Genomic DNA, 12,287 nt, shown 5'->3' with positions numbered 1-12,287 from the left:
GTATCACAGGTGCCACACCAAAATTCATTCATACGTCGATCTGTAATGTATATAAATATGACGCCCAGTCACAGAGCATGGAGAACTCCTTAATGTCACCCACAAATCCCAGAACAATGGGAACGCTGCCAGTTCTAGGGCTGCACAACAAATAATAATCATCACAACATATAATAATCACCACGACATATAATAATCACCACAACATAAAATAATCACCACAACATATAATGATCACCACAACATATAATAATCACCACATATAATAATCACCACATATAATAATCACCACGACATATAATAATCACTACGGCATATAATAATCACCACAATATAAAATAATCACTACGACATATAATAATCACCACAACATATAATAATCACTACGGCATATAATAATCACCACAACATAAAATAATCACTACGACATATAATAATCACCACAATATATAATAATCACTACGACATATAATAATAACCACAACATATAATAATCACCACAATATATAATAATAACCACGACATATAATAATCACTACGACATATAATAATCACTAAGACATATAATGATCACCACGACATATAATGATCACCATTACATATAATAATCACTACGGCATATAATAATCACCACAATATAAAATAATCACTACGACATATAATAATCACCACAACATATAATAATCACCACAACATATAATAATCACCACATATAATAATCACCACGACATATAATGATCACCACAACATATAATAATCACCACATATAATAATCACCAAGACATATAATGATCACCACGACATATAATGATCACCACGACATATAATAATCACCACAATATAAAATAATCACCATGACATATAATAATCACCACTACATATAATAATCACCACAACATATAATAATCACTACGACATATAATAATCACTACGGGATATAATAATAACTACAATATATAATAATCACTACGACATATAATGATCACTACGACATATAATAATCACCACAACATATAATAATCCCCACGACATATAATAATCACCACAACATAAAATAATCACCACAACATATAATAATCACACGACATATAATGATCACCACAACATATAATAATCACACGACATATAATGATCACCACAACATATAATAATAACCACAACATATAATAATCACACGACATATAATGATCACCACAACATATAATAATCCCCACGAGATATAATAATCACCACAACATATAATAATCACTACGACATATAATGATCACTACGACATATAATAATCACCACAACATATAATAATCACCACGACATATAATAATCACCACAACATAAAATAATCACCACAACATATAATAATCAAACGACATATAATTATCACCACAACATATAATAATCACCACGACATAAAATAATCACCACAACATAAAATAATCACCACAACATATAATAATCACCACGACATATAATGATCACCACAACATATAATAATCACCACGACATATAATAATCACCACAATATATAATAATCCCCACAATATGTAATAATCACCACGACAGATAACAATCACCACAACATATAATACTCACCACAACATATAATAATCCCCACGACATATAATAATCCCCACAACATATAATAATAACAACAACATATAATAATAACCACAACATATAATAATCACCACGACATATAATAATCACCACGACATATAATAATTACTACGACATATAATAATCACCACAACATATAATGATCACCACAACATATAACAATCACCACAACATATAATGATAATCACAACATATAATAATCACCACAACATATAATAATTACCACGACATATAATGATCACTACGACATATAATATTCACCATGACATTTAATAATCACCACAACTTATAATAATTACCACGACATATAATGATCACTACGACATATAATAATCACCACGACATATAATAATCACCACAACATATAATAATCACCACAACATATAATAATCACCACGACATATAATAATAACCACAACATATAATAATCACCACAATATATGATAATCACTAAGACATATAAGGAGCATCATGACATATAATAATTACCACAACATATAATCATCACAACATATAATAATCACCACAATATATAATAATCACTACGACATATAATGATCATCATGACATATAATAACCACCACGACATATAATAATCACCACAACATATTATCATGGCCCCCTGAGAAAATTACCTTTGGCGACGACCAGGGGAGATGTGACATGGGGGGGGAGGTGACAATTGGGGGGGATTGGACATGTAATAATCACCACGACAGATAACAATCACCACAACATATAATACTCACCACAACATATAATAATCACCACGACATATAATAATCCCCACAACATATAATAATCACTACGACATATAATGATCCCCACAACATATAATAATCACCCCAACATATAATAATAACCACAACATATAATAATCACCACGACATATAATAATCACCACGACATATAATAATCACCACGACATATAATAATTACTACGACATATAATAATCACCACAACATATAATGATCACCACAACATATAACAATCACCACAACATATAATAATTACCACGACATATAATGATCACCACAACATATAATAATCACCACAACATATAATGATCACCACAACATATAATAATCACCACAATATATAATAATCACCACAACATATAATGATCACCACAACATATAATAATAACCACAACATATAATAATCACCACAATATATAATAATCACTACGACATATAATGATCACCATGACATATGATGATCACCACGACATATAATGATCCCCACAATATATAATAATCACTACGACATATAATAATAACCACAACATATAATAATCACCACAATATATAATAATCACCACAACATATAATAATCACCACAATATATAATAATCACCACAACATATAATAATCACCACAATATATAATAATCACCACAACATATAATAATCACCACAATATATAATAATAACCACAACATATAATAATCACCACAATATATAATAATCACCACGACATATAATAATCACCACAACATATAATAATAACCACAACATATAATAATCACCACAATATATAATAATCACTACGACATATAATAATCACCACGACATATAATAATCACCACAACATATAATAATAACCACAACATATAATAATCACCACAACATATAATAATCACCACAACATATACCGGTAATAATCACTACGACATACAGTATAATGATCACCACAATATATAATAATAACCACAACATACAATAATCACCACAACATATAATAATAACCACAACATATAATAATTCCCACAATATATAATAATCACCCCAACATATAATAATCACCACAATATATAATAATCACCACAACATATAATAATCACCACAGTATATAATAATAACCACAACATATAATAATCACCACAATATATAATAATCACCACGACATATAATAATCACCACAACATATAATAATAACCACAACATATAATAATCACCACAATATATAATAATCACTACGACATATAATAATCACCACGACATATAATAATCACCACAACATATAATAATAACCACAACATATAATAATCACCACAACATATAATAATCACCACAACATATACCGGTAATAATCACTACGACATACAGTATAATGATCACCACAATATATAATAATAACCACAACATACAATAATCACCACAACATATAATAATCACCACAACATATAATAATTCCCACAATATATAATAATCACTACGACATATAATGATCATCATGACATATAATAATCACCACGACATATAATAATCACAACACATAATGATCAGCACAACATATAATGATCACCACAACATATAATGATCACCACAATATATAATAATCACTACGACATATAATGATCATCATGACATATAATAATCACCACGACATATAATAATCACAACATATAATGATCACCACAACATATAATGATCACCACAATATATAATAATCACTACGACATATAATAATAACCACAACATATAATAATCACCACAATATATAATAATCACCACGACATATAATAATCACCACAATATATAATAATAACCACAATATATAATAATCACCATGACATATAATAATCACCACGACATATAATAATCACCACAATATATAATAATCACCACATATAATAATCACCACAATATATAATAATAACCACAACATATAATAATCACCACAATATATAATAATAACCACAACATATAATAATCACCACAACATATAATAATAACCACAACATATAATAATAACCACGACATATAATAATCACCACGACATATAATAATAACCACAACATATAATGATCACCACAACATATAATAATCACTACGACATATAATAATAACTACGACATATAATAATAACCACAACATATAATGATCACAACATATAATGATCACCACAACATATAATGATCACCACGACATATAATAATCACCACGACATATAATAATCACCACAATATATAATAATAACCACAACATATAATAATCACCACAACATATAATAATCACCACGACATATAATAATAACCACAACATATAATAATCACCACAATATATGATAATCACTAAGACATATAATGAGCATCATGACATATAATAATCACCACAACATATAATAATCATCACAACATATAATAATCATCACAACATATAATAATCACCACAATATATAATAATCACTACGGGATATAATAATCACCACAATATATAATAATAACCACAACATATAATAATCACCACAACATATAATAATCACCACAATATATAATAATCACTATGACATATAATGATCATCATGACATATAATAATCACCACAAAATATAATAATCACTACAATATATAATAATAACCACAACATATAATAATCACCACGACATATAATAATCACCACAACATATAATAATCACCACAACATATAATAATCACTACAATATATAATAATAACCACAACATATAATAATCACCACGACATATAATAATCACCACAACATATAATAATCACCACAACATATAATAATCACCACAATATATAATAATCACTATGACATATAATGATCATCATGACATATAATAATCACCACAAAATATAATAATCACTGAAGGGGTTACTGTATTGTATCCATCACACAGTGTCTTTATCCTGTCAGCATGTAATGTTATCTCTTTGCTCGGAATGTAGCCGCGAAGGTTAATTAACCATATTAGGACTTCCTATTCTTACATGTGTTATGGCTTTCTCGATCATCTGTCTCTCCCATGAATTCTCTCAGAAACCTCCGTATACCTAATATTATAGGCTAGAGATTATACCAAATATTTGAGTGACGGAAGGAGGGGTGCAACCCCCCCCCCCCTATATTATGTGCTTACGGACTACTGAATAAACTAGAGTGAATTTGACCAGACAAACTGTTGTTATGTGTTATTTCTGGTAGATTCATTCTCCTGGATCCAGATAAAGACTTAAATCAAGCTACCACCGAAGTTCGGTACCAGGGGTACTTAGATAAGATCAGATCTCCTTACAATCTGGGGGCTCGTCCGGGATCGAGAAAGTCATCCCCGGATCCGTATGAGGGATATCTGTTTTATCCTCTGTCTGATCCGAGGGCACTGACAGCGTCTCGATCCAAGTAAGTAGAACCATTTACTTAGAAACTTCGGGGGGTTGCTGTGTCTGGGACACAGAGTGTCAGGGACACAATAGACAAAGGCTCAGGGAGTCATAGGTGATTATAAGAGGTGCTCCGGGAGCCCCATATCACCTTAGTCAGAGATAAGTGCACTTAAAACTAAAAGAAGCTGTTTGGGGAACAGAAGGTTACAAGCTTGATTTAACTCTTATATATATGTAGTTTGTAATAATAAGAAATTTTAGAAGTGATAAGATCATTTGTTTGTGTGAGACGTTGACCGGGTGGTAAGTGTACGGTCAAATCTCACTGTGATTTTTTTGTACTAACATCATTGACTGTGTAAAATTGCATGCGTTGTGGAGAGCTGCAAGACGCCCCACCCCTCTGGCTAGGAGACAATCTGTTGACCCAGAGACCGGTGAACGCAAGTGGCGGCTCAAAACAGAACTAGTCGATAGGGGTTTTGGGAGAGTGAGCAAACATTAAGACACGAGTCCGCTGATCAGTTGACAGGAATTGTCGGAGCCTCTGCGGCTCAGTACAGCCAGTCCTGACAGTGATTGTATGATCGCACTCCAAAACCAAACATACTAACATGGGAGCAAAAGGCTCTAAAACTAAGTACCCTAAACCAGAGCCAGGGGAAACTTGCAAATGTTATGTAACCCGTGTTAGTCCAAAAAACTATTACCTGATCAATCCATGGGTAGACGATTCAGCAGGCTGGACTGAGGTAATGGATGCTGCAGATCCATTCCCCAGAGACGGTGACAATAGTGTGTATCATATGGATATGGTCAAAGGACTATGTCTGGGTGATAAGGCAGCCTGGCCGCATTTCGATGCGGACCCTTCCTGGGACATGGATTATATGTCCAACGGAGGGGAGCAGTGGCTAGAAATAGCCCCCCATTGGTATGATGCAGGTAATAAGAAAAGGAATAAGAACCACAGCTGTCCCAAAGATGATAGGTCCCGTCATGAGATAGAATTTCCACCACCACCCCCTTCACCATATAACAGACCCCCTCCAGTAGTGCCTCAGTACCCAGTGTTGACTCCAGATGAAGAAGATGCAGTCACAGCAGTCATAACTAGGAGAGATCCCAGCCACAACCTTTAGCAGGAGGGAGGGGAGGGAGCTGCAGGAAGAGATAAGGACGCTGGTGCTCAAGGAGTTACTAGTGGGGGGGTCCAGACCCGCAGTATGTATGACAAACAAGAAGCAAGTGAAGAAGTTAAAATGTTTTCCCCTTTTCTAACAGCAGGACAGCACCTTATAAAAAAGCCCATAGATCTAGAGACCATTGACAGGGAATACATTACAGATCACACTTTCAGCATTATACCTGAGTGCCCCGTGAGTCTTCTTGGGAGAGATCTGTTTGTAAAGCTGGGATTGCAGCTCACAGTTGAATACAACGGTATCAGTATATACTCTGATGCTTTGCCCATTGTAACTCCACTGATCTTTACAAACATACAGGAACACCCAGAGCCAGGGGACATAGACCCATCACTGTGGGCAAATGGGGACTATGACACAGGGCTCATTGATTGCACACCATACAAAGCTACCCCAAGGGAAGGCAGTACACCTGTATATCAGAAACAATACCCCCTTTTAAGAGAATAACTTGATGGACTTAGGACAATGATAGAAGAATTCCTAGAAAAAGGAATCCTGGAAGAGGTGATTTCACCCTACAGCACGCCCGTCAATCCAGTGACAAAGGCAGATGGTACGCCGCTTTGTACAGGATTTGAGGGCAATAAACAACATCATTGTGCCTATTGCTCCTATTGTCCCAGATGTCAATTCACTTCTTTCTGCCATTCCTGCAGACGCTGTCTATTTCAGTGCGATAGATCTGAAGAATGCTTTCTTTTCTATCCCAGTTGATAAGGCGACCAGACCACTTTTTGTTTTTTCCTTTGACGGACGTCAACTGGCAGAATGCCCCAGGGATATGCTGATTCACCTGTTGTGTACAGCATAGTCCTCCAAGCCACATTAAAACCATGGTACCCCCCCCCCCAAGGTTCTGTGCTGCTGCAATATGTCGATGATTTGTTGTTATGTAGCATGACAGCGGAGGCCAGCATTCAGGATGGTTTATCACTGTTACAATGGTTATCAGGATGTGGTCACAAAGTGGCACTTAAGAAAATGCAATGGTGTAAAACGCAGGTGAAATATTTAGGGTTTGTCCTCACGAAGGGAGAAAGGAGAATCAGCACAGAAAGGGTCAAGTCTATTGCGGGCCTGGTCACCCCGCACACCAAGAAAGAAATGCTTTCCTTCCTTGGTATGATAAACTACTGTAGACAATGGATCCCTGATTGCTCCTACTATGACAATGTTCTGAGGCAAGCCACTCTGGAACAGAGTCCAGATTTGGTGAAATGGTCTCCTGGAATGTATGATGCATTTGATTACTTGAAATGTTCGCTCATGTCGAGTCCGGGGCTTGGCCTCCCTGACTATAAAATGCCTTTTCACATGTTTGCACGCCAAAATTGTAAAACCATGGCAGGGTTACTGACACAAGAACATGGAGGCAAGTTACGTCCTTGTGCATTTTTCTCAAAGGTGATGTCCACCTCTGTACAGGGGATGCCGGCATGTCTGCGTTCCCTTGCAGCCTGTGCAATGAAGGTAGAACTGACAACTCCTATTACCCTGGGACACTTGACCTTCCTGCACACCACACATGATGTTGTAGGCTTACTTAAAGGTGTACATACACAGCACATGTCAGCACAAAGATTGGTGCTATCCAATTTTGCTGAAAAATCCAAAAACAGGATTGATCTGCAAAGAGGGGAAGCCGTGCCTACCAAAACACAACGCATCTGTCTTCATTGCACATTTTTATACAGTTTCAGCTCTGCTAATCCTACATTCCTCACGCTGCTTCACATGCTTTTCCCTTCACAACCTTGAGTCTCTCTACTGATGTTTCTACATCACTGATGCCAAGCAGTTAGTCACAGACTACATACACAGATGCATCACATGTTTGAGAAACAATCCTAACAACCCATTGATGATTCCTCACCAACACCTTGACTACCCCACTACACCATTCACTCACTTGCAGGTGGATTACACGCATATACCTAAAACAAAAGGAAAACAGGAATATGCATTAGTGATAGTGGACATGTTCTCCAGATGGCCAGAAGTCTTTCCTACAAAGTCAGAGGATGCTAAAACTAGAGCCAAAATCCTGACCCAACAGATAGTCCCAAGGTGGGGCTGTCCTCTGGTCATTGAATCAGACCGTGGGCCGGCCTTCACCTCAAAGCTCAACAAGGAGATAGTAAGACTGTTACAGGTGGAGTGGAAATTCCATATTCCATATCACCCAGAGAGTTCAGGGGTCGTGGAACGGATGAACAGAACAGTGAAAGACAAACTTAGGAAGGCCACTGCTGGAACATTCGAAAAATGGAAACAAATCCTGCCCATAATACTTGCAGAGATCAGAATGACACCTAATAAGAAGCTAGGGTTGTCACCATTTGAAATTCTAATGGATAGGCCCTTCCCTACACCCTGGGCACAGCGCCCCCCTAGTGATACAGGAAGGGGATTTGGACCTGATCAGAGATGAGTATGTTATTAATCTGATCAAGGTCCTCAGTAAAACTGAAGAAAAAGTTGCTTGTAAATCTCCCTCTCTTCCACAGGAACCAACTCACCCATTCCGGGTAGGAGACCAGGTGATTGTCAAGGCCCTCCAGAAGGGAAAGAAGCCGGGGAGCTTCATCTACGGACAACCCACCGAGGTAGTCTCCATCACCAAAACAGCGGTCCTCACTGAGCAGTCACCCACCTGGATCCACGCCACAAGGATCATGCTGTTGAAGAAAAGAGAGGTACTAATGGAGGCAGACAGCCTTGACCTCGAAAAAGGCGGAAAAGGGGTACAAACGGGGGCAGACAGCCCTGACCCCCAACTAGGCGAAGAAGGGGTACAAACGGGGGCAGACAGCCCTGACCCCCAACTAAGCGAAAGTCTCCATGAGTTCTGGCAGTTAATTTCTAATAATGACACTGATTGCGGAACCTGGAAAATGAAATACCCTTTGCTAACAGAGACCCCACACTCAGGGGCAGGTATACACATATACCCAGGGAATTACACATGCTATAGGGGAGAAAAGGAAGATATCAATAGAAAGAACTTTACAAAGAGATATTGTGCTAGTTATAGCTCTGTAGAAGTGTCACTCACTCAGAACCAAGTTTTTTCAATAGGTGACATTTACTGGATCTGTGGCGATGGTAAAATAAGGTTCAAGCTAGAGGGCAAGTGGAAAGGAGAGTGGGATCTAGCTAAAGCCATTATGAACATTCACATATTCACAGAAGGGGGAGAACACGTAATCTCTGCCACAAAAAGGATAAAGAGGTCAACACCTGCAGGTAGCGTCCATCCACATGTATACATAGACACAATAGGGGTCCCAAGAGGGGTCCCTGATGAGTTCAAAGCCAGGAATCAAGTCGCTGCGGGCTTTGAATCTATCCTTTCTATAATCACTGTGAACAAAAATGTAGACTGGATTAATTACATTTACTATAATCAACAAAGGTTTGTAAACTACACAAGGGATGCGTTACGAGGTGTTGCAGAGCAGCTCCAAGCTGATTCCATTATGACATTTCAGAACAGAATGGTCTTAGATATGATTCTGGCAGAAAAAGGTGGGGTGTGCAAAGTGCTTGTGGATCCTACATCATGCTGCACCTTCATACCCAACAACACTGGTCCCAATGGGAAAGTAACTATTGCAATATAAAAGTTAGAGGACCTGTCTGCCGAACTAAAAAAGAACTCAGGTATTACAGATCCCTGGGATCAATATTTTGGATGGTTTACTAACTGGAAACATGATTAACACAATTAGGTATTATCATTCTTGTAATCATTATAGTTATTGCTGCATTTTCTCTATGTGTGATACCATGTATTAGGAGGTTGCTAGAAAAGGGAGTCGCCAATGCCACGGCCACATTTTACCAGGCCACGCCCTCATTGGCTAATGAAGACACTACACCCAGTGGATACATGCAATACCTAAAACTCTACAGAAAAAGGAAGGTAAAGAAAGGAGAACCGTATAGTATAAAATAATATAAGGTTCTAAGAGGGGATTGAAGGGGTTACTGTATTGTATCCATCACACAGTGTCTTTATCCTGTCAGCATGTAATGTTATCTCTTTGCTAGGAATGTAGCCGCGAAGGTTAATTAACCATATTAGGACTTCCTATTCTTACATGTGTTATGGCTTTCTCGATCATCTGTCTCTCCCATGAATTCTCTCAGAAACCTCCGTATACCTAATATTATAGGCTAGAGATTATACCAAATATTTGAGTGACGGAAGGAGGGGTGCAACCCCCCCCCCCCTATATTATGTGCTTACGGACTACTGAATAAACTAGAGTGAATTTGACCAGACAAACTGTTGTTACGTGTTATTTCTGGTAGATTCATTCTCCTGGATCCAGATAAAGACTTAAATCAAGCTACCACCGAAGTTCGGTACCAGGGGTACTTAGATAAGATCAGATCTCCTTACAATCACCACAACATATAATAATCACCACAATATATAATAATCACTATGACATATAATGATCATCATGACATATAATAACCACCACGACATATAATAATCACCACAATTATCATGGCCCCCTGAGAAAATTACCTTTGGCGACGACCAGGGGAGATGTGACATGGGGGGGGGGAGGTGACAATTGGGGGGGATTGGACATGAAATAGGGGAATGGGAAATGAAATGGAGGTATTGGACATGTAATGGGGGATTGGTCATGAAATGGGGGGGGGGGTTGGTCATGTAATGTGGGTATTAGACATGAAATTAGGGGATTGGACATGTAATGGGGAATTGGACATGACATGGGGGGATTGGACATGTAATGGGGGAATTGGACATGAATGGGGGAGATTGGAAGTGAAATGGGGGGGATTGGTCATGTAATGGGGGGATAGGACATGAAATGGGGGTATTGGACATGTAATGGGGGATTGGACATGTAATGTGGGGATTGGTCATGTAATGGGGGATTGGTCGTAAAATTGGGAAGATTGGACATGTAATGGGGGGGAATTGGACATGTAATGGGGAGATTGGTCATGTAATGGGGGATCGGACATGTAATGGGGGATTGGTCATGTAATGGGGGATCGGACATGAAATGGAGGGATTGGACATGAAATGGGGGGATTGGACATGAAATGGTGGGATTGGACATGAAATGGGGGGGATTGGACATGAAATGGGGGGGTTGGTCATGAAATGGAGGGATTGGACATGAAATGGGGGGATTGGACATGAAATGGGGGGGATTGGACATGAAATGGGGGGAGTGGACATGAAATGGGGGGGTTGGTCATGAAATGGAGGGATTGGACATGAAATGGGGGGACTGGTCATGTAATGGGGGGATTGGTCATGTAATGGGGGATTGGACATGAAATGG

The 12,287-nt window shown here is 37.6% G+C and overlaps 2 protein-coding genes across 2 annotated transcripts in view; one reads left to right on the top strand and one right to left on the bottom strand.

The window, feature by feature from the left end:
- HSF2BP (heat shock transcription factor 2 binding protein) overlaps window positions 1-12,287 on the bottom strand; it is a 62,957-nt gene that overhangs the window by 26,721 nt on the left and 23,949 nt on the right. The gene's annotated exons all lie outside the window — the stretch shown is intronic.
- Window positions 5,237-11,293, top strand: LOC130303811 (uncharacterized). The gene is made up of 2 exons (XM_056551857.1): window positions 5,237-5,759; window positions 9,459-11,293. Exon 2 carries the CDS (start codon window positions 9,627-9,629, stop codon window positions 10,572-10,574), a length of 948 nt encoding a protein of 315 aa, XP_056407832.1. The 5' UTR covers window positions 5,237-5,759; window positions 9,459-9,626; the 3' UTR covers window positions 10,575-11,293.

This window comes from Hyla sarda, unplaced genomic scaffold (assembly GCF_029499605.1).
Source record: "Hyla sarda isolate aHylSar1 unplaced genomic scaffold, aHylSar1.hap1 scaffold_1246, whole genome shotgun sequence".
Taxonomy (NCBI): domain Eukaryota; kingdom Metazoa; phylum Chordata; class Amphibia; order Anura; family Hylidae; genus Hyla; species Hyla sarda.
Note: the sequence above shows the minus strand (reverse complement) of the source record. Positions and strands in the feature narration are given on the sequence as shown.